The sequence below is a fragment of the Scomber japonicus genome, chromosome 15, assembly GCF_027409825.1.
Source record: "Scomber japonicus isolate fScoJap1 chromosome 15, fScoJap1.pri, whole genome shotgun sequence".
NCBI classification, from domain to species: Eukaryota; Metazoa; Chordata; class Actinopteri; order Scombriformes; family Scombridae; genus Scomber; species Scomber japonicus.
The window spans coordinates 22,471,120-22,498,363 of record NC_070592.1 but is presented as its reverse complement, the minus strand read 5'-3'; the positions used below and the strand labels follow the sequence as shown (position 1 = coordinate 22,498,363).

At 40.9% G+C, this 27,244-nt stretch overlaps 3 protein-coding genes across 3 annotated transcripts; all 3 read left to right on the top strand.

The window, feature by feature from the left end:
* The first annotated feature begins 853 nt into the window (after positions 1–853).
* On the top strand, positions 854–7,813 carry mturn (maturin, neural progenitor differentiation regulator homolog (Xenopus)). The gene is made up of 3 exons (XM_053334396.1): positions 854–1,255; positions 4,903–5,025; positions 6,193–7,813. The coding sequence occupies exons 1-3, from the start codon at positions 1,097–1,099 to the stop codon at positions 6,298–6,300; spliced, it is 390 nt and encodes a 129-aa protein (XP_053190371.1). The 5' UTR covers positions 854–1,096; the 3' UTR covers positions 6,301–7,813.
* A 979-nt stretch (positions 7,814–8,792) lies between these two features.
* LOC128374352 (E3 ubiquitin-protein ligase znrf2-like) lies at positions 8,793–14,074 on the top strand. Its single transcript, XM_053334643.1, has 4 exons — positions 8,793–9,524; positions 11,232–11,327; positions 12,683–12,788; positions 13,171–14,074. Exons 1-4 carry the CDS (start codon positions 9,206–9,208, stop codon positions 13,226–13,228), a joined length of 579 nt encoding a protein of 192 aa, XP_053190618.1. The 5' UTR covers positions 8,793–9,205; the 3' UTR covers positions 13,229–14,074.
* Positions 14,075–14,816: 742 nt separating this feature from the next.
* txnl4a (thioredoxin-like 4A) lies at positions 14,817–17,876 on the top strand. Its single transcript, XM_053334316.1, has 4 exons — positions 14,817–14,957; positions 15,189–15,368; positions 17,188–17,291; positions 17,418–17,876. Exons 2-4 carry the CDS (start codon positions 15,216–15,218, stop codon positions 17,587–17,589), a joined length of 429 nt encoding a protein of 142 aa, XP_053190291.1. The 5' UTR covers positions 14,817–14,957; positions 15,189–15,215; the 3' UTR covers positions 17,590–17,876.
* The last annotated feature ends 9,368 nt before the right edge of the window (positions 17,877–27,244 follow it).

Sequence of the window (27,244 nt, the reverse complement as noted above, 5' to 3'; positions counted from 1 at the left end):
CATTATTCTGCGCAGTGAAGCTCAAAAATCCAACTGAAGCAACAGTGGAAAAAAACTCATTTTTGTAGGGGGACCTTAATACATTCAGTATGTATCTAGCTCTCTGTGATATCTGTCACCATTAATGGTAATTTTTGTCACAGTGGCTACTTTCATACTATAAAGAATAATTATTATTTTTCTTATTGCTGCTCTTATTTCCCCATTTTCGGACTCATAAAGTTAGCCTATATCTTATCTTAATAAAGGTACAAGGATAAAGCATTGTGAAGTTAAGATTTCATGAACACATTTTATGTAAATATTACAATGTGGGAATGTGAAGTTTCATTATTGATCTTGGAATTAGTAGTTTCCAGTTGGAAAAACATCTGCAAAGTAAATGGATCTTATTTTGTCAAATCTATTGTATTAACAGCTGCTTGCAATTTAAAGTTCACACCTATAGGCAAATGAAGTGTGGAAGTATACTTTTGGCAATTTGGGTGAACTGATCCTTTAGTGACAATCTTGTATATAAATATATTTCATTGCAGTACTGGTCTTTAGAGGATCATTTAGGCTGCTGGTTTATGGTGACCTATTCTTTCCATATGGAGGTATAGCTTTAATATTATGCACCTGCAACATATTTTACAGTGAACATTTCCATATAAATTCAGTTCATGTTTCCTCTATGGCGTCAGCGGGTTTCAATGAACAAGTGATTTTGCCTACATAGTGATAAAGTTGGGAGTAGGCCCATACGGCGCCTCAGATATGGACGGCTGCCCGGCTTCACTGTTCGTCATCGCGTTTTTTCCAGCGTCCTCCTGCGTATGCATGTATGCGACCGACGGGCTGATTTCATAACGTGGGGAGGAAGAGAGGAATGGGGCTTTGAGAACGGATGAGCACCAGACCCGGTTAGACTCTTCTATGCACCAACAGTGTTATCTGTCTTCCCGGGCCATGCAAACAGTGCACTAAGAGGAGATGCGGTAAAGGAGGGCTGCTGATGCTGCTGTCCGATCAGCTGTTATTTGCGTCTTGAGCATCATCGCCGCGACGGCCAGAGAGATCGAGATCAGGGACACCGCAGACCGGATAACGGAGGATGGAGTTCAAGCATCTGGTGGAGGCGGCGGAGAAGTGGTGCTCCGGTAACCCGTTCGACCTCATCTTCGCCGAGGAGGACGACGAGAGGCGGCTTGACTTTTACGCAGAGCCCGGTGTCTCCTTTTACGTGCTGTGTCCCGGAGGCACCGACAGCTTCGTGAGTGAGCTTCTGTGCGGGGCCTTTAGCTCTAATGCTGTGTGTATGTGCGTGCGTGCGTGCATGTGCGTGTGTGCGCCCTTGTAGGTGTGTGGGTGCGTTGGAGGTGGGGTTGTCCCGGTTGGTCCCGGTTTTCCAGCTGATGGACAAGGGAGGAATGAAGGAAGAGGGAGGGCGAGAGAGAGGAGGGAGGGGGGGGGGGGGGGGGGTCTTTGGGCGAAAAGTGAAGTGGATGATGTCATTTTTGGGTGCACCCCCCCCCCCCCCCCCCTATCATAATCAACTGCGATAACCCTCCGAAAATCAACAGCGTCAAACGAGCCAGGTTATAAAAACAGGAAGGCTGCAACTTTCAAAATCAAAGCCCCACACACCATTGCATTGTCTGGAAAACAAAGCACAAAATACTAGATTAGAGTTTTAAAAATGACATATTTTTAGAGATATGAATATCAAATGAATGAAGAATGTCATTTTCATTACATCATTTTTATTTATAGCTATGCATGCTACCAAAAGGCTGATGCTAAGATCTGAAACCAGACTAGTGTGCAGATAGTTGTGTGTGTGCAGGTATTTGTCCTCTCAGTTAATCCACTGACTCACATGAATCACATGCAATGCTGTTCTGCAGACATTCAGTAACCGGAGACACATTCACACACTTTTATTTTGAAGGTATTCCGGCCTCCTCTGTTCTGATCCTCTACAGACCATCCTGACACAGCTGAATACATATCCTATACCAGTGTGGTGCAGTGGGGATGTTATGAGCCCTAAAGCTCTTGAGGCCAGACCCGCCCTGCTCCCTCCTCCTGCTCAGTGACAGGGGCAAACGGGGTGGGGCGGGTGGAGAGCAGATGGAGATGACCCAGGAGCCAGGGCGTCTGTTCAGTCAATAACACATTGTGTCACGGCAACCGGACTTGTGTTGTGTGTTCGCAGGCCTTGCTTTGGATTGTCCAATAGACAGCTGAGCAGGGGTGTTGAAGAAGGGGCTTTCCATGTTTGTCAATGAAAAGAAGGAGAAAAATACCCCAAATCCTCAACTTCAGGTCTATAGAATGACATAAAACACATAGCCAATGGTTAAATAAACACATACTCACAACTATCAGGATTCAGGATTGGAGTTTGTTGCCTCTCTGCAAATACCCCCCCACCCCCAATCTTCCCTCCTGTCATCCCCTTTTACCTCCCTCTCAACTCTCAGTGATACTCTGCTTTCAAATCTAATGCATGTCAACTGCTGCAGCCCTGTACACACGCACACGCACACGCACACGCACACACACACACACATATACAGTGTCATGTTTCCATCACTTCTGAGGATATTACATAACCCTTACATGCTGAACCCTAACCCTCACTTTAACATAACTCTAAAACTAAGCTTAATGTTAAACCAACATAGCTTCAACATAAAATGAATGATTTATGTGAAAGGGACTTGCTTTTTGTCTCTATAAGAGAGGCGAGTCCCCACAGCATGAATACGTCTCCACAAGGTGAGGAATACCTGGAACACACACACACACACACACACACACACACACACACACACACACACACACACACACACCAAGAGTTGTGTTTACAGAGGGTATTACATAACAACTACATTTCTAACCGTTACCCAAACTTTGACATAACCATGAAGTTAGTTTAATTTTAAACTAAATCTTCACCCTAAAATTAATTATTTACATTAAGGCGACTTGCCTTTTGTCCCCATAAAGGAAGCGACTCCCCAAAATGTAACCATGGTAGCGGATTTACCGCCAAGTGGTCTAATCTCAGACTTTTGGACCCTACTGTAAGTCCCCACAACATGAGGAATACGTTCACCACACACACACACACACACAGACACACACACACACACACGCACACACACACACACACACACACACACACACACACACACACACACAGTTCTCTGTCTGTTATGCACTCTCAAATCAGCTACAATAACTCTCTGTCACTGCAGGACTCTTGAGATCTATTTACTTTAGCTCGATCAATACTGCTATCAGCAGGGTTTCTCAAATGCTCTCACTGTCTCTCTTGTTCACACATACACACACATGCACAGTCTTCAGTTTATCTTGTCCACCCCACCCCAAACCCAAAAAAACCAACAAAAAAGCTGTGGGCATCCAGCACAACAACCTGTCCTTTCACTAGAGGGCACTGTATGATCAGTTCCACCATAACAACATTATAGCTGCTCATCAAAGTGCTCAGCGCTGTAATTTCCCTCTGGGTATGTCTAACTAGTTTTCAGCCACCCAGATCATGTGCTACAACTTTTAGCAGCTGAAAAACAATGGGATTTGCCGTGGTAGACTTGTAGCTGTTTGTTTCGCTGCTCCTTTTGAGCGGCATTGCTGAAAGGTAGGGGGTTAACCTGCGTCTTGGAGACACACCCTCATGTGAGAGTCCATCCATCAGTGTCAAATACAATCCCTGAACAGCCAGAGGGAGACGACACCACAATAAATCCCTATCTGCTGTGGTAGCACTTTTTTCCCTGGCTGTTTCATATCTTTTCACATGACTCTCATGTGATTCCTAAAACTGCCACAGGGTGTGTCTCTATAGGACATAGGTTGAGATACTAGGTAAACACTTATATCGTATTATCTGCTTTGATTTCTTTTACACCTGTCTGTTATTTCCTTAAGGCCATCCTGCATACTTGGCCAGACACTAAATGCCATTACCTAATACATAACCTAACAATGTGGCCTTTCGACTCAAATTAAACAACACTTAAAGCAAGTGAGGTGGAATTTCCCCCGGCAGACGCCTAACTGTAGCGTTTAATCTAACAATTCTCGTAAATGTTTCAAGGTAGCCGACAACTTGCACTAATGAGTAGGTGACCAGCACACAAGGAAATACAAATTATCACAATAGGTTATTACTGTTTTATTGGTCATAAAGATGCTAATATTTCTGATCCAAGCACTCACTAGACAAGTAGTGTTAAAGTTCAGTTAAGGAGGAAATAGTTAACAAATTCCTCCTGAGTAACTGTTTCATTCATGAGGTAATGATACATTCCTATTTAAACAGTACAGTGGTTGGATTGTGGGATTCAAATATTGTAAGTGATGTAAGTGTAGCCCATAAAAGAATCCTGCATTTCTAGTAACAATCGCACCACTTGTCAAAAGTGAAATGAATAACAATAACTTTCATTATGAAGTCACTCTGTCAGCTGAATGTCCTTGTCTCTTTATCTGGTTTAATGGCTTTGTTCTAGTTTTTCTGTGCTACAATGCCCCTGACCTGACTTTACTTGTTTACTTGTTCATTCCTGCAAGCCTCCCACCACTATATATGGCATGCATGGGCTACACTGGATGGATAAAAGTATGGCAGTATCACATCACATAAACCAAGTTCACTCACAATATTACATAGAGGAATAAAGTTTACCCTCATGAAAGATTTACCCTTGAGGGATGCTTCTTTTATATGCATATGTTGAATGAATCTGCTCTTTTACGGTGATTGGTGTCGGTGCAATAACTGCTTTACTCCCATTATATTCTGCTCTATGTATTTTGTCACTGTTTGGGAGCGATGTCTTCTTGCATTGATATTTGTCCATCTGTGTGTATGTCTTTGTTTAGCACGTGTGGAGCGAGAGCGAGGATTGCCTTCCCTTCTTACAGTTGGCCCAAGATTACATCTCCTCCTGTGGGAAGAAGACTCTGTTGGAGGTGCTGGAGAAGGTCTTCACATCCTTCAGGCCTGTAAGGAATCAAAGGAAACACTCTGGCAGCCACAGTTTTCTTTCTGCCTGCTGTGTGTAGATCTATTACAAAACTAAAGAAAATAATGGATTGTAGGTGAAGGTGTAAAAATAATCAAATTAATAAACAGTGTACCTTATATAAATGAAGTGATTTGATTGGCTGCATGGTAACAAAAGTGCAAAGATGACAGAAATGATCATGAAACCAAATTGAACCAAATATGAAAAAATAAATGTCTCCCTTTTGGTTTCTGTTTTTCCTCAAAGGAGAACACACCGGAACAAATGATTTACAGAGCACAGATGTAAAAGACTAAAAAGCAATATCATTTCAGTTGGACATCAGTTTTTCCAGTTGAGGTGAAAGTTCAAGGATTGCTCTCATGCTTTTTTAAATACTTAAACGGTTTGTCACCCCTTAAAGTATACTGATAATCTATTAAAACCCTTTAATATATTAAAGTTCATCCAGTTATCCTTTAATTGAACCCAAATTTGAGTTAAAACCTTGAACTGGTCACTTCAACGTACAAATCACTTAATTTACCCCTTTTATAGGGCTAAACCTATTACATATTTGAATACTGAATAATAATCCCTAAAAAATTAATTCATTTGCTTTTAAAAATATTTCAGACCTCTGATGTAAATCCAAGATCAGTAATACCTTTAATTGATCATTAATGGCTTTACTAATTAATTAAATGAATGTAGTGAATATAAAAAAAGAATCAATCATGGTGCAAGTTACCTTAAAATCCTTAAAATGTACACAATTTATTATTCAAAGGATTTTTGGAATATAGGTGCTCCTAAAAGGTTCCCTGGGTACTCTAGATTAAAGTGTTTGGTGTGTTTTAAGAGATTGTTGTTTTATAGTTTATTGGATGCTCAGTATATTAAAATGAGAGGAATCTAATGATTAATAAAAGGCTGGAAGTCATGCTTTGCCTTGTACTGAATGAATATGTTTGCCAATAAACACAGCATAATTAGTCTGCCTCCGCACAAGACAGAAAGAATTTGTATTGTGGCTTTTTACACACACACACACACACACACACACACACACACACACACACACACACACACACACACACACACACACACACACACACACACTCGTATAACCTCTGACACAACATTCTCCCTCTCTCCCTGTCAGCTGCTGGGCCTTCCAGACCTAGAGGACGACAGTTTCGAGCATTACCACGCTGACATGGAGGGGGAACCAGGGCCCGACCACCAGCAGATGGGGGTCAGCCAGCAGTGATGAGCCCCAAGAGGAGGCCTGCAGCTGGGGCAGAGCTGCTTAGAAGTCCCTGGCCTCTCTCAACTCATCAACCCAAACACTTAACAAGCAGTCTACACACTACACACACACACAATACGGCCAACTTGCTAAAAATGCACCACCATGTTCTTGAATGTCTCAGTGGCTTTGCTTCCCAAAGAGTGCGTTCTGTTGCACTTTGTTGACCCCCACCACACACAAATACACACCCACACACACACACACACACACACACAACAGGGCTACGTGAGCAGTAGCCATGTACAATGCAAGTATCATAATCATTCACCATCTGGTTAGTTAAAGTTCCACAGCACAGCAATATTACATCGGCCTCAGCTGGCTTTGTTATGCAGAAATACAGTCAGATGTTACCGCAATATACACCTCCCCTGTGGCTTTGGAGACGAATGTGACAGATAACCTACTTTCTCTGCCAGGCTGTTGACACAGAGAGCAACACAAAAGATGAATGGGTGAAAACTGACGGTTTGAGGCTGAGTTGAAGCTACTGGAAAGATAAGCAAAGGTGAGGGAGGGAGAAAGAGAAAGAGAGAGAGAGAGGGAAACTGTTGATTTTTCCACTACACGGAGGGAAAGAAGGAGGGAATCGAAGATGTACAGTTACAATGACGTAGATCTAGGTGGGCCGGCTCTCAACCCATACTGTTTTAAACACTCCCTACTACTGACACACTTTAAATAGTTGTATAGGTTCCAGTCAGAAGCATTTCACACATTCGCTTCCCCATGTTGGAAATCAAAGTGTGCAGCTTTACAGTAGCATGGATCATTTCTTGAGGTGTGTCACTTAATGTTTCTAAGGCAGTACACCTCAAAGAGTTGAAAAGACACTTTATGAGGACGTTTTTAAACCAATGTTAATATCATATGACCATCACAACAAAGGCCCATGCTGCAGCTTAAGCCCTTCCCAGTTTGGGTGTCTCATTGTCACACGACACCCGATTTCTCTTCTGTTCTGTTGTCTTCCTGGTTGTTGGTGGTTTACACTTTGCCCTCTTTTCTCAGCACAATCTGATGAGATCGCTTCCTAAACTAAACCTCCTTGCGTTTGTTTTTTCTTTAAAAAGAAAAAAAGCTTCTTCTTTTTGAGCTTTCTCTTAACCACAAGTTTGATAAGTGCACACCCCAAAAAAATCCCTAAGTGATATTACAGGGAAGAGAAAATATTTGTTGTCGGCTCAGACCTTCTCAGCCTACCCTGATATTTCTAATCTCACAGTGTGTTGTTGTATGTCACATCCAGTGCACTGCAATGCTTCAAGCCCCCCCCCCCTCCCACCCCACGCCGCCTTCAAGCACCCAGACCCCTGCAGCCAAACACATGCAAGACTGTTTCAGAGGTTTATCATTAGCTCGTTTACTTTGGCTTGTAAATGTATGTCTTTTTATTGCCTATTTGAATGTCTCTCAGTGTATCTTCTGTTTGTCCTCTGATGTGTGTGAAATTGTTCAATAAACCGTGTGAACAGAGCGTTCCCCAGGCCTTTTTTTTTGCTTGTTGTTAATGGTCTGAAGTTAATGGAACACAACATGGAGGGCTTTTCATATCACAAAGTGGACTGGTGACCTGCTGCTGTGCCAATAACCCGCTGGTGTTACTGGGCTTGACGTCACACGCCACCTGACGCGCCCACTCAAGGCTGCGTCAAGTAAAGACTGGAAGATAGTTAGAGACAGGAAGCGAGGATTTGGCCTTCAAAATTAAAAAATGAAACACTATGCATTTGAAATATTTGCACCCATCTTTCAAATAAATGCAACACTACACATCTGCGTACATTTCCACACATTTTGTTGTATGGTGTTTTATGTGTAAGCCCTCATCAATTAGTAAATATGAGTGATTTTGGTAAACTGGCCCTTTACTATTTTTATAATAAATGATCAGACACTGTGGACATTTCCTGAGTCAACCAGTGTTGACTTTGAACTTTTAAAGGCACGTTTTCATAAGGAAATATAAGTGTTCACATACAGTTTTGTAACAATTTTAACAATAACGTCTGTAACCTTTGTAAGTATTAAACTGACAAAGCAAAACAGCCAAATACACTTAAGATGATGATAAAATAAAGATAATTTTCTATTACATATATTATATATAAAATGCAGGTCAACATGTTTTATGCAAAGTTGAACACATGTTTTTCTAAAAGGAATCAGTAGGCTATTACTTAAAGTTAAAGCTACCAAAAATCCCAAGTGCAAGGCTACATATATCTAAAAAGAGATGTCGTTAAGGTGCAAGGGGATAAGACAGTAGCTAAAGAGAAAGACAGATGCATAAATACAAAGTTTCAGTCTCTATTTAGGAACTTCATACAGTTTATCCACAGTTTCCACTATTGGCCTAACCCGCTTTTACACTGAAGGCGTGTTGGTGTTAATCTGGTGAACTTCTGGTGCCTTGACGGAGCTGCCTCACAGGGGGGAGGAGGGCGATCCCTGCTTTTATTTTTCTTTGCAGACGGCCACGGTTGAGAACAAAAACAAACTTGAACCAGACGGGCTCTGGGTCAACACTTGAGCTTATGTCCTCGTCCGATGAGGAAGAACTGAAGACTTGCAACTGAAGAGATTTTATCTTCATATTTTTTTCTATTGTTGGAAAAAAAAGGGAAGGGCTCTGCCAAGAAAAAAAAACAACCATTTGGAAATTGAGTTATGCGTCAGTGAGTGCGCACTTTACGCACAGGGCGCACCATGAAACTTTAACATGTTGGATCACTTCGCCGGTGTTGTTGTTCATGCATTTCCTTTGTTGGTGTCAGCTCTTCAAGACTCACTGTAACCATGTGTCGTGGCTAAAAAAACTTTACAGCGCACTCAAGCTTGTGGAGGTTAGCCCTGAAACAGCATGGGGGCCAAACAGAGCAGCACGGTATTTGATGGCAGAACTCGGGCTTATTCCAGCTCCGATCTCCCATCTAGTCACTCCAGCGGAGGGGAGAGGATTGCAGGGTTTAGGTATACCAATGGACCCGATGGCCCCAGGATCCGTATCACGGGAGGGGGTCCAACCAGCTCTGGGCTCAGTATACCGGCCGGCGGCAGGTCGGGGTCACGCCGCAATCAAAATCCCGATGGCACAGATGGTGGCGATGAAGAGCCACCTGAGGGCCACAGGTTGCTAATAGGGTCCCTACCGGCTCACCTGTCCCCTCACCTGCTGGGAGGTAAGACTGTAACGCAGGAGTTGGTACACATTCATAAACGCCATGAAACACCAGGAAACGCTGCTTTCTAACTCAATTAAACTGTTGCTCAGCGTCTTCCGTCATCATTTTTCCATCTCTGATTTCATTATCTGGTTCCTGAAGTACAGTTTGTCTGTGTCACTGTGAATAGAGAACAAACAGTGCACCATGCCACTTCATCTTTATCTCTTGTATTGTTTTATAGTGTGGTCATTGTTCTCAGCACAGGGTCCTTATCATACTCAACGGCCTTTTTTTAATCTCATGTGGCATAACTGCAATATTTCTGCTCTTCACACTGAGCCTGTTACTAAGTTTAGTGTCAACATATGTTACTTCATGCAGGTGTGTAGTTATGACATTCCTACAAGCTATTATAAAATTACAGTTGCATGTATCTTTGCATTTTGGCACGTGAGACCTGGCATATGTCTAATCACTGAGCCCTTTGTTTAGCACTTGTGCTTTTATTGAAGCCACAGGTGGCTCTACACAGTCTTTAAGCGTCTTTCTTCTTTGCCTCTCCCCCTTGTCTTGCAAAACTGGCCTGTTTTTCACTCCGGCTCAGAGGGAAGAGCGCATTATGTAGGTCAGCAGATAAGAGCTTCCTTCTGGTTACACATTGCCTGACACACACACACACACACACACACACACAGGGAGAGAGAGAGAGACATACACACAGACACACACACATACAAACTTCCTGAATTTGTAAGTTTAGCTGTATCTAAACTGTCGGGTTGTTTCCAGACTAGACCACAACAAAACAGGGCACCAACTGACACAACGGGACTGTTAACAACCCCCCACCCCCACCCCCTACCCCACCCACCCCCCTCCCGTTTGACTGGAAAAACAAAAGCTCCTAACATTTTCTAATGTTTCCTGAATCCCTGCATTTGCTGTTTGAGCTTTTTGGAAATGACGCATGCTCCAGTTTCCTCATCTTTTAACAATGCGGTCAGTAAAAACACAGCTGAATATAGTCATCATGCTGATTACATGGCACACGTAATTTCCCAGATGAGGAAGTGTAATAATTATTCCCCCTCATCAATAATCATGCTGGTCAGTTACATGTGATAGTGACTAAGGTGTGACAAGGCATCCACCCAAACTTATCTTGTTTCCTCACCTCTTGTACAAACACACGACACAAAAATGAGGTTCAGGGCAGAATCAGACGTAATCACCGCCTGCATGCGTGATGTATTTGTTGTCCTTGCTTGACCCAGCTGTTATAATGTTAAACAAGAGGCTAGCTTATCTCAGGTCAAGCCATTCCTGCCCTATTAATCTCTGTGCGGCTGAGAGGATGCACGAGGTTGGGGAGCCTTGCGCATTTGGGTCAAATTATGAATTAATAAATCACTTATTTGATGAATTATTAGAAATATTACAGCTTGAGCTTGAGTGTGTTTCCAGTTAGTTTGAAATGAGCAATTAAACACACACATAAAAAACCATCAGCAAAGAAGAAAGATGATTTGATTGCAGATTGTAGCAGATTGTTTACTAAGAGCAGGTAGGAGGTGTTGGGTCATGTCAGATTGTGTAAGATCAAGCCAGTGCAAACGGTTCCACGTCTCTCTTGTGTATATATATCAATAAAAGGTTATGAGAGAGATTCTTGCCACATCCGGGTCCTCATCTTCCTGCCTTTGTGTTTTCCTCCCCTCCCAGGATTCCACTGTCCTGTTTGCTCCAAGTTCATGGCATCGGATGAAATAGAGAAGCACCTGCTCATGTGTTTCAGCAAAACACGGCTCACCTATAACAGTAAGGAAGTGGGGGGGAGGGGAGGGGAGGGAGCGGGGGTGAAAGTTCAAGATCCTGAGTGTGGTGTTGTATTAGAGCCAAAAGAGGGATTATTCATTTATAGATTATGTCATTTGAAGGATTTTGAGAGGCCCAAAGAGATAAAGTGTACCGTATTTTACAAGATAACAGCAACATTTCTTGGCACCCTACATTTGGGAACCACTGAAATATTATATTACTGGTTTATTACTACTGATGATGACACCTTTATTTACTATTGGGTGGTTTAATATATAACAACACATTCTATATCATAATGTAATCATATGTTTTGTATGTAAAGTCTTACCCTGCAAAGTAACATAGCATAAAATGGACTTAAGTAGAGCAAGCATTTCAAAGATGCACTGACAACACATTTTACTGCTGCTTCTGTCTTCCCTTCTTAAAGAAAAGCCTTTTTTTATTTACATCAGTTATTGTTTCTACAACTTCATCATGAGGATTATAACAATTTAAGTCTTGCATCAGCTGATTCCCAGTTAGACTAAAGACATGACAAAAACACAGCTGTGCTTAACATTACACAATACAGCATGAAAAGAACAAAGCAAATTCAACTATGTGATGCAGCTGCATGCCCATGTAGTCACCCATATGCGTGCAGACTAACTGTTTGCGAGCACCTGTGCACACGAGCATCTACATGAGCACGCACAGGAAGGTAAACACTTCTCGACTGTAGAAGTTCAAAAACACTCACTTCTGACTGCACACACTTTTTTCACCAAGAGCTTGATACAGTTGGATGAATGCTAACAGTAGATTGCCTCACCATCTTTAAATGTTAGGACCGTACATGTTGGGAGACACACGTGCACGCTTGCACGCACCCGCAGCAGCATGCATGTTACTGATAAATCCTGTACATATGCAGCTGACCTACTGTACAGCATGTCTTAGCTTATCACAGGAACACAGCTGTGTAAGAAATATTAAGTCATTCCTTCATCCCGTCATATAACCCATGCAAATAGAAAAACATTTGAATAAATATCTTACTTCTTCTGTAGAATTCATTTTAATATTTGCGTGAGAGGCTACAGGCAGTCCTAGCCACTCCCGTGCCTCAGGTATTGACACTCATATCTGAATATGCAGATAAACATGTGACACAAATGAAGACATTATCATGTGTTGTTAAGATCATTTAACCAGTCTGGCTCAGTTTTCTCTCCAGTGTTATTTAAAAAAATATCATCAAACTACATTCAACTAAAACGCAACCTATTGAAACTGAACATTTGATACAAGGTTTGGTGTGTGAGGCTGCATTTTGCTCAGTTTGTCTGGGTTCATATTGTCTTTCTCAGAGGACGTCCTGTCCAGGGACTCTGGGGAATGTGCCATCTGTTTAGAAGAGCTGGAGCAGGGAGACACCATTGCCAGACTGCCCTGCCTCTGTATCTACCATAAAGGGTAACTAACAAACACAAACACACACAAAAAGAAACAGTTGTTGGTGGATTTACCTGATTTTTAGGGGGAAATTCTGATTTTAAATAATGTTTCTCCATTTTTAGTGTTAATGCTAGAATGCATTTTGTAGGAGTCTATTAGACACTGATAAACTGAGATGATATCACTCTAAAATGTAAGAGTGGTATCAGTCGTCTCATCTAATTCTCATCAAAAAAGCAAATAAGTGCATGCCCCAAAATGTTGAATTTTATTCCTTGAACATAATGAATCTTTGTTTTGTGTCTCTAACCCATAAATGAATCATATCATATATCGTTAACTAAATGTAATCCAGCTGTTTTCACCTTTATTTAATCACATCCTTCTCTATCTGTTTCAGGTGTATAGATGAGTGGTTTGAGGTGAATCGCTCATGTCCAGAGCATCCTTCTGACTAGGAGCCGCAAGAGTACAGTTTTCAATGTACTCTACGTCTGTCTGTGGTCGACTGTGTGCCCTGACCTCATGCAAACGCTGTCTGTTCCAGCCGAGCGTCAGTGCTCATCAGGGATTGTTTATTATTCATATTGCCTCACGGGACAGCGATGGACTTTTGAGATTTTGCTCTAGGCATCGACGGATGTTCAAAGAACCACTGGTGGAGTCAGTTTGTGTCTCCAGAAAATAAGTGAATGTTCCGTATGTCCCCTGCTGGCTGAAAAGTGGGCTCATGCAACCTGAGATCTTGCTGAACTGGACTGTTTTGCTGAACAGGGTGTGTTTTTATAGCAGAGGACTTTCATACCCAACATGGAGGAAGAGTAATGTCTCTTTTCAGTAGAGATTTGCATTTGATGCCTGTTCAGAGGCTTGATCAGAACGCTGAAGGCTGATGTTGTGCAATGTGAAAAAAAAACAAACAAACAGCCATACTGAATAAAATATGCCTATATCAGCTTTAAGGGATGATTACAGTGTTGATGGTAGTGGATTGTATTTTGTCTGTTTGTTGCAAAATCGGCTATCAATATTGTGTCCTAGACCAAATAGTCTAACGTGAAATAGTCAAGACTTTGTTAATCACTTGGCCATTCAGAACCACAGTAATGTGATTGTGTAGTGTAGTGGTGGAATAAAAAATAGGCTGATACACGTCTAACAATGATTCATACTCTCTCTAAGGAGTGCCATAATATGCTGCTATGTCATAGACTGGAAAGTTTTCCTATAACCTTTGAACCTTTGTGTATTGTACTTTCTATTTGTACTGTAATGAATTGCACAACAATAAATGTTTTGTCTTTATGTCTCTTTATTTGATGTACTGTATAAATGTCTAAATATATTAATGTCAATTGTTTTTAAAATATATATTTATTCATATCTAATGAAATTGAAATATTTCCTGAACTATAACTGTAGAGAGAAGGCAGTGATAAGAAGATAAGTAGAGAAGGTAATTCTTCAGAAGTGGGCAGGGACATGGATTAAGTAGAGCAAATGTTCTTCTTTGTTGCTATATGAGCAGCATGGGGAAATGTCAGCTTTGCATTTACTGAAGGTGTTGCAGAGATAATACCTTTTTATTTCCTGATAGCTTGTTTCCTCAATATAAAATTGGCATGACTATCTCCAAGGACAACTGTTGTCAAAGAAGGCTTTGATTAAAGGCAGTATAGGCCTATTCTGATTCCACATGAGGTTTTTGGTTTCTTCTCAGTTCAAGTTTCTTCTTAATTCACTGAAGAGTATTCAAGTAGAAAAGCATTTAAAGCATTTCTGATCATGCAATAAAGAATATTACATAATAAATTACTTGTAGCCTAAAGATAACAAAAACTAATTCAAATAAAAGTAAATAAACAAATACAATTAAAAAAGGTGGAGGTTTTACATGTATATATGTATATTTTAGTCAGAGGTTTCATGGAACATAGTGGTTTATTAATTTATTATTATTGTTGTTTACTAGTTTAAAGTAATTTTGCAGTCTGTAAATGATACTCACATGTGACGTAAACGCGTCGGGTGGTGACGCTGTACGTACAACAACGTACCACTTACGAAAAGGTATCCTCACTGGTATCAGCAGCTAACATTGTTTAGCTACATATTCGAGTTATCCAGCTACGTTTTACACCACAAAACGTTTACTCCACCATATAACACATTCTATTGCATTTTAAGGTAAGTTTTAAGGTAAATCTTTTAAAATTACCATCTAATTCATTCTTTTTCCTTCGAGCTATAGCCAAGTCAAGCTCGCTAGCTCGCCAGCTAACGTGGTTCAACAGGCTAACTGCATGTTCACACTCACTATGAGCACAAATACTGATCGTTCTAGATGTTTCTGGACTAAACGTTACTGTCTTTGTCTTTCAAGTTATTTGAATTAAAAGTCACGTGTTATTTATTCAGACTGGGACTCCACGACGCAGGGTCAAGATGTCGTACATGCTACCACATCTCCATAATGGCTGGCAGGTCGACCAAGCCATCCTGTCCGAAGAGGACCGTGTCCTTGTGATCCGCTTTGGACACGACTGGGACCCAACATGTATGAAAATGGACGAAGTTCTGTACAGCATCGCAGAAAAGGTTTGATTAGTCTCTGATCCATCCTCTCAACAGTGTGTGTTGTGCTATTAGCATTAGCTTCAGTGATCTTTTGACGTGTAAACAAGCCCAGTAGCATCAGCTGATGGTCTGCTGTGACACATGCATGCTGCTGTTTGAGTAAATGAACTTAACATGTGCATTAATGCATCCAGTTTAAAGATGGTCAGTGTGTCTTTCACTGTAATTTCTTTAACTGTAGTCTATGATAACATGGTATGGAACACAAAATATTCAATAATATAATATAATATAATAACAATGCATAATATATATTCAATACTAACAAAACGGTAACGAATTGCTGAAGTACAACAAACGACATTTAATCAAAGGAACATTCCTCAATCTGATTGTAATAACATAATGAATGTAAACATAGATGTGTGGTTTAAATAATACTTTGGCAAATACTTTCTCTGTAATTTATTATGCTTACATTCTTATATTCAAACAAAGCATGATATGTCTCAAAGATGAGTGTCACTACAAAGGTTGCAGATCAAGTTTCTATGCAGCCCTTTATATCTTCCACTCTTGGGAATTCTGGTGTTGTTCAACCTAAAGTCATAAATAGCCTGTCTATACATTTGCTTTTCATCCAACAACTTTTCCAATGTAATCTCTTGTTTAAATTCTCTATAAATATAACACAGTGTCATGCTTCTGAGTTCACTTCAGCCTCTTAATGTTATTCAGCTTTTAAACCACAGTCATTCAGTATCTGCTTAATGTGTAAGATCCATGACTTGAACATTTTAACATAATATTCTAATGTTTGTATTATATACTAAACTAGCAAAAATAGACCACTAATGCTAACAGGCTGTGTTGCTTTCAGGTGCCCTTCTCACTCGTGCAATAAACAGTGTGGTTGATAAAGAAATAAATAAACAAGCTGGTGTTGACAGGCAGTAATATTATAAAAGTAACATTACACACTGTACTTCAATCAGATTGTTGCATAAGCTAATTGCAGTGTCAAAAGTCCATTGGAGAAGTTGTATATTGTTAATTGCCATGATTGCCCTATATTGGGTTACATAAATGTTGGCACAGCTAATAGTTGGCATCATTTTCTTTAAGGAATAAAGTGGTTATTCTACACTAACAGAAAGTTTTGATGGTCATCCAGTATTAATACTTTTTTTTTTTTTACGTGCTTACTCATAAAATTACTACAATTTGGGGACCAACAGAAGCATTGCATTTGTTTAGTCTTGTTCTCAGCTGAAAAGCTTGTGGTGTAGCATGTGCAGGTCCTTCTTGTAGACGCTGTAGATGTATTTAGTACTTCCTGCTTAGGTGATGTGAAGTTGCCTCACTATTTTAATCGCTGTGCTCACTGCCCTCATTTTGACTGTGTTCTGCTGATTTTACAACCGAGATTCTCATTACAGTATGTTACGTTTGCATATGTTTCTCTCTGTCAGCAATTTGTTAATGCTTTTCAGCACATACTGCCCAAACTTATTAAGGCTGCTAAAAAGCTGACACGCACTATAATTTCCTACAGATAAGCACACTGAAGTGATGAGAAACTGCATGTATTTAAAAGACAAATGTGGTTTCCAAGCCTATGAATAGTTAAAAGTCTCACATGTAATATTTTTAAATGTAGGTTATCAGGTTAAGTGTCAAGTAAAGAATACAGTCACTTACAAGCATGGTAATGTGAACTGTACTCAAATAATTTAGTTTAATCCAACAGCTGACCTTTAATGATGAATATGCTTAGCAGTTCACTTCTCTGTATTGTTGTAGTAATATTATGTTCACATGTTGATATTTATCCTGACAGGTAAAGAACTTTGCAGTCATCTACCTGGTGGACATCACAGAAGTGCCTGACTTCAACAAGATGTACGAGTTGTACGACCCCTGCACTGTCATGTTTTTCTTCAGGTGAGGCACTAATTATTCACAGCATCGGTGTTAATGTTCTTGAAATGACAACAATACAAACAATAATTGAAAGTTAGGTGTAGATAAATTACTTTATATTCGTGGGTTTTGTTTATTTAATTCCAGGAACAAGCACATCATGATTGATTTGGGCACCGGTAACAACAACAAGATCAACTGGACAATGGAGGACAAGCAGGAGATGATAGACATTGTGGAAACAGTGTACCGAGGAGCAAGAAAAGGACGAGGTCTTGTGGTGTCTCCCAAGGATTATTCTACAAAATACAGATACTGATTTATTTTCCCGTTTTTTGGAGTTTTTTTCCCGCCATTTTTTTGTGATACAGCAGAGAGACTACACGTTACAGAAGTCATGGAGGATCTTTTTAAAAATGTCAATTTTTGCAGGTGAAACAGGACAATATTTTTTTAGCAATGTTTTGTCTGTGTGTGTGGCTTAATGCTCAATTTCAACTCCTTCAGCATCAATTACTTTTCTTTTTTTACCATTTATTTCTTGGTGCTTAAACTCAGTGTAAACAGCCTCACCTTTAAATGTAATAAACATGGATGACATATTTACATGTGAAAGATTTTTGTCAGGTCATTTTGCTTGAATTTTCAGTTCTGTGTGTGCAGTTTCTCATACAGCTACATACATACAGTTACATACAATATGTGTCATTGTTTTTGGGCGCTAGATGAGACAAATGTGACTTGAATACAACTACATAAGTCATTATGTGCTCTAACATCAATAGATTACAGTTGGCCTCCTCCGTACAGTGAAGAGCTAGTATAGAGTGACTGTAAATCGTACTTTTGACAGTATGTGCATGTTTGCTATTGTTATTTATACAGTTTGTCAGCATTGTATAAGACCATATAAAGTCAATGTAGTGGTGGAGGCTGAATTTATAGACATGAGAGAAACTTTGTGCCCACAAGTGTTAAACGCAACAAAAACCTTACAATTATGTTAGTGTTCAAATTTTTCTGGATTTTGATTCAATTGAATGGTAATTTTAAAATAGTTTTTGTACTATGAATTGTGAAGAGTAAAACATATAGTCAACTGATACCTGAATCTTGAGAAATGTCAGAATCTTCCACCTCAATAACATTTTATCAAACTTTGTGCCAAAACGGGTATAAACTGTCAAAATATCAGAGGAAAGCAGCCCAGCAGATTTAGCATATTTAGTGATTTCATTTCACCCTATTATTCAGCAGTAATTATATGTATGTGGGGCACTCGGCTACAGTGACAGGTCAGTGCCTGGAGCCAGGGAGTGCATTTCCCTAAAAGCGCCACTAGATGGAGCAGGAGACATTCAGCTGGTTTAACAGCGTCAGTCTGCTGTTGACATTGTTATAATAATAAAGATTGAGACTGTCACTGTGTGATCCATCAGTACAACGTCTATTGACCAGGGATGCTCACAATTAAGTTTGACCCTTGGTGTTCAGTAGCTTTAAACATACAGTATCAAAACAAATATATAGAGAACAAGAAAACTGATGAATAGGAATAGAAAAGTGACAATAGGCAGTTGCAGTAAGGCAGATGAATAACAGCTGTCCAGAGATACTGTCTGATGTATTTGAAGATCATGTTTACATTCAAAGTTGTAGACTGGTTGGTCACAAAATGAAGTACAATGTGCCACAGTGGTGCAAACAACAGTGGAATAAACTGAAGAATATATTAAAGGGTGTGATGGCATTTGTACAGTTAGTAGATATTAAATCCTCATATTGCACTATAGGAATGTACTGCCCATATATCACATACATATCTATAATAATAGAAATTGCACAGCTGTTATAGGCTACAGAAACTCCAGTCCAGATTGGGCTGTTAATGCGGGAAGAAACACTTCTTATGTCTGCTTGTTTTGGCACACAGTGCTCTGTAGCACCAGCCAGAGGGGAGACATTAACATAAGTTTTGGCGGGGGTGAGAAGTATCTGTGATGAACAGTAGACATTCACTAGAGAAGTCTGTAGGTTTTTATTATCTGTTAGTCTTTGTGGATCTTACAGCAAGGGTAGCTTTTAAAATATATGCTCTATCTTCACCATAAAGAAGCTGAATCTGAAAATGTTATGAAATTATTTAACATTTATAAGTCTTGTTGGATAAAGATTCAGCCTAAAATTTAAACATCATTATCACATTATTTGTATTTTATGTGTGGATTGAAATGATCTCTCTCCACAATATTTACAGTCTCCCTAAACATTAAGAGTCCTTTGTAAAACAGTTCTATGTAGGAGGATAAAACAGGATAATTAATCCAGACCTTCAGGACCTCCATCCTCCACTGTTTACTTTTGTGTTCTCAGTATTCATCATTAGCTGCGAACCCTACCAGTAGTTATCCATCAGAAGGAGAATGATGAAGAAAGTGATAAACAAAGCTTTGAAACAGAGACAAATGCACAGAGCAAAGAAAAGAGGAGGAACCATAAAAATGAAAAAAAAACTGTCTGCAAGAGTGAGAATATCTGTGGATGTGTCTCATTAATATCCTTTAGCTGTCAGCTCCATCTCTGACAGCTCCTTATAACCAGACATCACACACTGCACGGGAGACAGAGTCCAATTTATTGAGTGATAGATGAGGTGAAAGGGGACAAATTCTGTCTCCCCCCATCTATTTCACTGTGTGTGTTTGAATGAGAGACGGAGAGAGAGAGAGATCCTCCGTGGAGTAAATAGCCTGACCTCTTCACCTCTCCTGAGTGAGACAAGTTGGGAGTCATGTGGGATAAGACCTTCAATCTCCAATGCAGTGTGTTGGTCCTTTCAGACCATTTTCTGTACTGTATATCTCTGTTGTTAAAACCTCCCCAGGCTTGCCACCCCCACCCAGCTCCCCACTGCCCACCGTCTGCTTATAGCTCCCCCAGAGTGTCAGCCAGTGAAAAAGACGGAGGGAAGGGAAGAAGGGGATGACTGAACAACAGCTGGCCATCAAAAAAGAAACAAGGGAGAAGCATAAGGCGTGAGGAGAGAGAGGAGGCCAACTGCTGTCTGTGGCTGCTGCAAAAATAAAACACTCTGACCAGTACTTGGCTGCACTAGAGTAAAAAAACCACATAATCTCTAAAATATTAACTTTTCAGAAAACAGTCGACTGCCACTCATTTTTTTAAAAGCGTAACAATATGAAAGCTGGAGCCACAACGTGACCTCATACCACTAATGTGTGTACTCTGGCAGGAACGAGTGTATTTACAGTTCAAAATAAACTAATTTCCTCATCTTTTTGTGTGTGTGGACCATGTTGAGGACCTATGTTCACCCCCTCCAGGCTTTCCGCGTCCTTTCCACTTACATTAACCTAGAAGTCTGGCATGCCTTTGTCTGTGTCTGCCCTGTCCCTGCAGGGCCCATGTACACCATTACTGTGCCATTGGCCTCATATGGAGTGCTGGGCCAAAGGGCGCCTCCATCGGTCCATTATAATTCACATTATCATGCATTGTTGTTCCCTATTACTGTTAATCAGCTCAGCCTCGGGGAAAAAGGAGAAGAGTCTGGAAGAGTGAGGGTTAGTGGGAAAACTCCAGTCTAGACACATATGGAATCATGGCAGGATGTACAGTATAGTGTGTGTGTGTGTGTGTGTGTGTGTGTGTATTTATGTATGTATGTATGTGTGTAAATAGAGAAAAAAGGAGGTGGAGTTGTGTTGTTCCCCATATAGGGAAAACACAATGTACCCCTAAAGCTGTGATAATCCAGGATCTGTTTTCAACTGATAGTGTTTATATGGATCTCCACAAATAGGGTGCGGGCAGACTGCGAGGCTCATCTGGGTGCCAGCGGGAAGACACACTGGCATCCCTCCATCTTCTCTCTCTCTCTCTGCCTCTCCTTTCTTTCTCTCCTCCTCCTTTTCCAGTCTAACACTGTCCATGTGATGCCCAACGTGGGGGAAGGGAGTGGGGGCAGTCGCCAAATTCTGGGACACCCTACCCCCCGCCCCTGCAGCTTCCCCTACTGGCACCGATACAGACACACAGACACACATGCACAAATAATGTCTTAACCTCTTCCCTTTACTCATTAACTGTGTAACTGTGGTCACTACGCCTCATGCTACTGTGCGTCATCTTCCTTGGAGGCACCAGTTCCTGAATGTCAATCTCAAAGTCGTCCTGGATCATCATCGCAAGTAACTTGTCAAGTTTAAGTAAAACAAAGCATGGGAACACATCAATGTGTTCAACCCAAGGCTTTTTTTAATATGTGAGTACTTTTAAAGGGTCTAAAGATATAGATCACAGCTCAGAAATTCCGGTCAGAGTATTTGTTGGGCATCCTGCTCAGTGTCCCTCAATTCGAACAATGCTACCCAAATACAGTCACTTGATATAGTAAATGTCACATCCTTAAAGTTGAGAAACTTGCAGAGGGGTCAAATTTGAACCAACAGAAGAAACAGAAATATCCCAACTCTTCCAAAACACTGGATCCTACTTTTCCCCATAATGTTACCAGTAGTATCATGTCAGGCCCTACCTGTTAATAGTCCTGGTTAGGCTTTTTAAATGTCCATCTGTCCCTTTACAAGCTACTCCACTCTCACATTCAAATAACCATTTTCTTTTCAGATTCAGATATGTGCATGTTCACAATTCCTCTGTCAGCAAATCTCCATCAGTATAAATCTGTGACCTCGTTCTTGCATGTCCTTCAACTTACTCATCCCATAAACTCTCTCTCTCTCTCCTCTAGGGTTATATCACAGCCTCTTTACATAACCGACACACCAGGGAGAGCTATCAAGACTCATCTCTCTCTCTCTCTCTCTCGACAGTTTTCGTTCCCTAATTCCTTCAAAGGGAACGCCAATCGAGAGACACGATAGAGAGATAGGAGAGATAGTTCACTGTTATATATATTCTGAGAGGAGAGATGGTGAGCAAAGGCTTATCTCTGAACTCCCTCCGAATCAAGATCCTATTCATTAATCTGATCTATTTTTCTTCTTCTTCTTCTAAGATCAGCTCTGTTGTGTGGGCTTGGGGGTGGGTTTGAGTTTTGTCCCTGTGGGGGAATTAGTAAATGCAGTGTTGCCTACAGGTTGGTAAAGATTAAAAAGAGCAGATGTTTCATCCTGATAATATGCCGAAACAAACACACACACCGACTCTACACCCCCTGCTTGGCTTTTTTTCGTAGATGCTGACACACTTAGCAGCCGGGTGTTTTGTTGGTTTAATTCCCATCTCGTCCTCCCTTTGCGTCTGTCTTTTAACTCCACTCGGGGACCTGTGACTAAATGGATTTACATCTCTTCTCCTCGCATCATTCCCAATGGGGGTGTCATCCCTCCGTCTGCCACAAAACCAGAAGTCTATTTAACTTAACTCAGATACCAGCACACAGAGAGGAGGTGTGTTTATACAGTCTGAGGCAACACACTGACGCTGATGTCCTGCAAACACATGCTGAACAAACACACATGGATCACACGAGGCCTGTTGCTCTACACATGCACCTCCATTCATGGCAGACGCCTCCATTCAGATTCTTCAAGCCCAATTAGCACCTGCCCCGTCCTTGCAGGCAGAGCAGACCTCCTGCTACACAGGAGGTGAGAAATGCTCCAGCTGAACCAACAGAACCAGCATGCACACACACAAAGACACACTCACACACACTCCATTTTGTCCCCTTTCAATCACTCGTACAGGAAACTGAGACTCTTCACTCTCCCACACACTCTCTGCGACACACACAGTCGTGTTTCCATCACTTCAGAGGACATAATATTGATTTATATTCATTTCAAGGCTTAACCTTAACCATAACCTTACCGTAACCTTAAAGCAAGTCTTCACCCTAACATTGAATGATTTACACAATGGGGACTTGCTTTTGGTTGCTAAAAGGGAAAAACTGATTGATTTCAAAAACACTCACACATTCAATAATTTCACTTTTCTATTGTTTCTAAGTCCTTATAGGGTGTATGACTGCACTTTAACACACTCTACTGTATATTGTGGTTTTGGTCCTCCACACGCTCTTGTAACTCTGCCTCACTTTTGTGCTCTTCTCTCAGCTCCAACCAATTTCTTTTCTTTGGCAAACTATCCTTTCCTTTTCTGACCGCTGAAATTCTCTTTTCATTTATTTCAGTGAATGATGGTGAAATTTAAGGGTGAAAGAATCCCACAGATTTTACATATGAAGATCAGTTTACATGACATGGGGAGTATTACTCAGCCTGTGAAAACAGCTGTATGATGTCTTCTGTGCCTCTGGAGGAGATTTGACAAATATCAGAAAATAACTCTGGTGATGTCATTGAGGTTATCTCAGCTTGCACGGAGACTTCCTCTTTTTTTTTAACAGAAAGCCTACATTATGAACTGTGGAGTTTGAAAGGCGTACAACTCTGTTCCATTTAGGTGTCCCAGTGATCCTGAAACTGGCAGACTTAAATTGATTTAAATATTGATTTTCTTCTGATTCTTGTCGAAATATAAAGAGCTTGATTAACAAAACAGAATACATCAATTTTGAAAATTCCCTCTTAATGTGTCTTTCAGTACCCAAAGTTAATGAAAGTGCAAAATCACTGGTGCACCCTTCCTAGAAATTGGATATTGATGAGTAATTGCTGTCCATTTACGATTTCAATGGATATGAAGGTTTTTGTGTGCTCACATCTTGTATAACTGATCCAATATGGTCACGAGTGATGCAGAGCTTAACCTTGTGAATTGATTGTGAAGTGACGTGTAATGAGACTACATACAAGTATGCTGGAGTATATCATTGTGTGGATATAATGACAGTTACATAATTGTGGTAAATTTGGATGATGACGAGGAGGAAGAATGTTAATCATCAATCAGGGATGATGATAGTCATTGTAATCATTATTTGAGGTGCAGCGATACAGCCTGTTCCTGCAGTACATTCTTCTGTTTCAGGTACTTGCTGACATGCACTTTGGGGATAAGGACATCATCCACTGAGCTTTACACCATATGCTATGAGTTGTGTTACAGCGTTATGTTTAGAGTAGCCTGCTATACTAATAAACATGAATGAAGAAGACACTCATGCAGTGTTTAAAATCATGAATGGTTGATTCACATTTATAAATTCAGATGTAGGATTTTTCATCATTTTTTAATGTATTTAATATTACAACTTAATAGCAGCAGTTTGTAATCCAATGAACCTTGTTTTTGTTGGTAAGTGTCCCATTGTTTAAATGGTGTGTCTTTTTAGGCTTCTCTGCTCAGAGAAACAAAACATGGAATTGTGGGAGTATGACTACAGCCATAAATACCTTTTGCATGAGACTGGATATTGATTGCCACAAATTGCCATAAAATATGTCTTTCTCAGTAGAAAAAAATTTGCTTTCAAGAGCTCAAAAGCTTCACTTGAGCCCTACTTCCCATCACAGTCCCTGTCCATCTTCATCCTTCCTCCTCCTTGTTCCTCACCTCTGCTCCTCTGCCTCTACATCATCTCTGTGCACTTCTGTTAGAGCCACTGTCCCCCTACCTGCCTGCATGTGCTGGTACAGCCCCCTCTCTCTGCCTCTGTCAATGTATTTTGCCCTTATAAGGAGAGAGCACAGGCAGACTGTACTAACCGCAGGAGATCGACAGGGGTGTTTTCAGGGGGCAGGGAGACCACAACGGCTGTAACGGCACAGCGAGATAGGAGGAGGATGGAGACGAGAGGATGGAGGGTTTGGGGGTGGTGGTGGCGTGGAGCGTGGGGGGGGGGGGGGGTTGAGCTACCACACTTCTGTCAATGACTCCAAATAAGATGACAGAAATAGACACGTTGGGAGGAGGAGGTGGGGAGAGGAAGGAGAGCCTGGGGATCGGAGAGAGAGGGGGGCAGGGGGTGGTGGTGGGGGGGGGGAGGAGAAGCAGGTGGATGTGAGCAGGGATACTTGTGTGGCAGGTTGAGGAAATGTTACTGACAGACAGCAGCAACGTTTACCTTCCACGTCACACTGCCAAAGCCAGCCCGTGCTGATTACATACATTAACAAAGCTCTCATTCTCTTGACTAGCACTGTATGATGCCACCTCACCACAGAGCTGCCCACACACTCATCAATATAGATGTCTAACATTTAGCCGGTGAGACTCATGGAGGGAGAGCGTGGGCTTCAGTGTGGACGTCTGTAGTGTAACGTGACTGTGTTACTGGTGCGGGTCTCAGATGTTCCACCCTTTGATGAGAGGAATATGATGCCCTTTGACTGGTTGTACCTGATAACATGGCAGAACGAGATGATGAATTTTAGACTATTGAGCATGTTCACACACACTGACTTTTCATTCTTATCCTGATTAAAACAATACATTTTAAGCCGTTATGTAAACACCTGATTTTTGAAAAGTCTGATTTTCATTATTAGAGTAAGGCAATAAAAACAAAGACTGCTCAGGCTCTTGATTTATTGGCACATGGAAGCAGTGTAGCAAGATTTCTTTGCTTTGGACAGATTTACTGTGGATGTCAAAGGTCACCAGGATGGAGAGGAAGGGCTGCACATGCTGGTTTTTACATTTCTGCCTGTAGATATGCAGAATGCCATGTAATGTCTAGGAAGACTTGTTCTTCCTCTTACAAATGAACAGTAGAGATAAGCAATAAAGCACACATTTCCCCAATTTGATACACTTTTTGTGGCTTTGCTGATGTAACCTTTCCTGTATGACTAGTAGCTTAAGATACTCAATTTAATGTAAAAGGGAAAAAAGCCTGTTCCTTCTAACTGTGCTGTTAGCCAACATTTCATTAAATTGATTTCACAGAGAATCAAGTTTTCTTGATTCAAAACCAAAATGGGAGTTTCTATGTCGCCTTATTGCTCAGTGGATATAAAATGTGTAAAAATGTATAAAATCCTTCTGTGTGGAGCATGCTCAGCTTTGATTTTCTCACCCCTGCAAGTCACTCTTTCATGCTTGTTTTCCTTGATGGTACTGGTGCACTTTACTTCCCCTCATAATTCATAAAGCATGCCTATATAGAGACGAAACTCACCTTAGGACAGGCGCGCACACACACACACACATACACACACACACACACACACACACACACACACACACACACACACACACACACACACACACACACACACACACACACCACAGGCGGCAGTCTTTGCCATTCATGCAACGGCAAGCAGGATGGGACAATTGACCTAAAAAATAATAGACACTATATAAATAATCCAAAGGGGCTGCTTGGCAATAATGCTCAGGTATTAATATTTCAGCAAAAAAAAAAGACCTCCAGAACTCTTTGGCATATAGGCTGGGGCTTAGTGGTTTGAAAGGGTGGTTTGTCCTCTTATTTCCCTTGTGATGGAAAAGCTAATTGAAAATAGTCAAAATTTCAGATATAATATGACGTTAAAGGAAAGCATTGTGGTTATCAGATAGAGAGATTGGAATATAGACCTCTGAGCAATTAACCAGGTTAATGAATGGCTTAGCATTCGTTACTTCATGTTTATATGGGACCATGCATGGTACGTATCTCTGGAGGCAAACTTTCCTTGGAAGCTTATGCAAATGAATGTACTCACCATCCTCCCTCAGTATCCTTTGATATGTGTTACTTATTCATTCTGGTCTCCTTCACTGCATCTTTTGGCGTCTTCCAGACGCACCCAGATCAGGTGATGATCATGTGTCTCAGTCGGGGTCCGCAATATCTGCTGTTCAATCTGGCACACACACACACACACACACACAGGAAGACACTGGTGTGAGTCTAACCTTAACAGCATACAGAATTGAATTTCACGGTGTGGTGAGATGTGAACAATTTATCTGTTAGCTAGAGTCCAGTTGGTCAGAAGGGCTCAATACAAGGCCTCAAAAGTGATGTTTATTCACAGACAACAGGCAAAACCCACTCCCCCGTCTCTTGT

Bases quoted from the DNA above. Each gene is read 5' to 3' on its own strand.
- LOC128374352 (XM_053334643.1), top strand. From the start codon at position 9,206: ATGGGGGCCAAACAGAGCAGCACGGTATTTGATGGCAGAACTCGGGCT. The intron at 11,328-12,682 runs GTAAGGAAGTGG...TGTCTTTCTCAG, and splicing joins AACACGGCTCACCTATAACA to AGGACGTCCTGTCCAGGGAC. The intron at 12,789-13,170 runs GTAACTAACAAA...TATCTGTTTCAG, and splicing joins CTCTGTATCTACCATAAAGG to GTGTATAGATGAGTGGTTTG.
- mturn (XM_053334396.1), top strand. From the start codon at position 1,097: ATGGAGTTCAAGCATCTGGTGGAGGCGGCGGAGAAGTGGTGCTCCGGT. The intron at 1,256-4,902 runs GTGAGTGAGCTT...GTCTTTGTTTAG, and splicing joins CCGGAGGCACCGACAGCTTC to CACGTGTGGAGCGAGAGCGA. The intron at 5,026-6,192 runs GTAAGGAATCAA...TCTCCCTGTCAG, and splicing joins TCTTCACATCCTTCAGGCCT to CTGCTGGGCCTTCCAGACCT.
- txnl4a (XM_053334316.1), top strand. From the start codon at position 15,216: ATGTCGTACATGCTACCACATCTCCATAATGGCTGGCAGGTCGACCAA. The intron at 15,369-17,187 runs GTTTGATTAGTC...TTATCCTGACAG, and splicing joins TGTACAGCATCGCAGAAAAG to GTAAAGAACTTTGCAGTCAT. The intron at 17,292-17,417 runs GTGAGGCACTAA...ATTTAATTCCAG, and splicing joins ACTGTCATGTTTTTCTTCAG to GAACAAGCACATCATGATTG.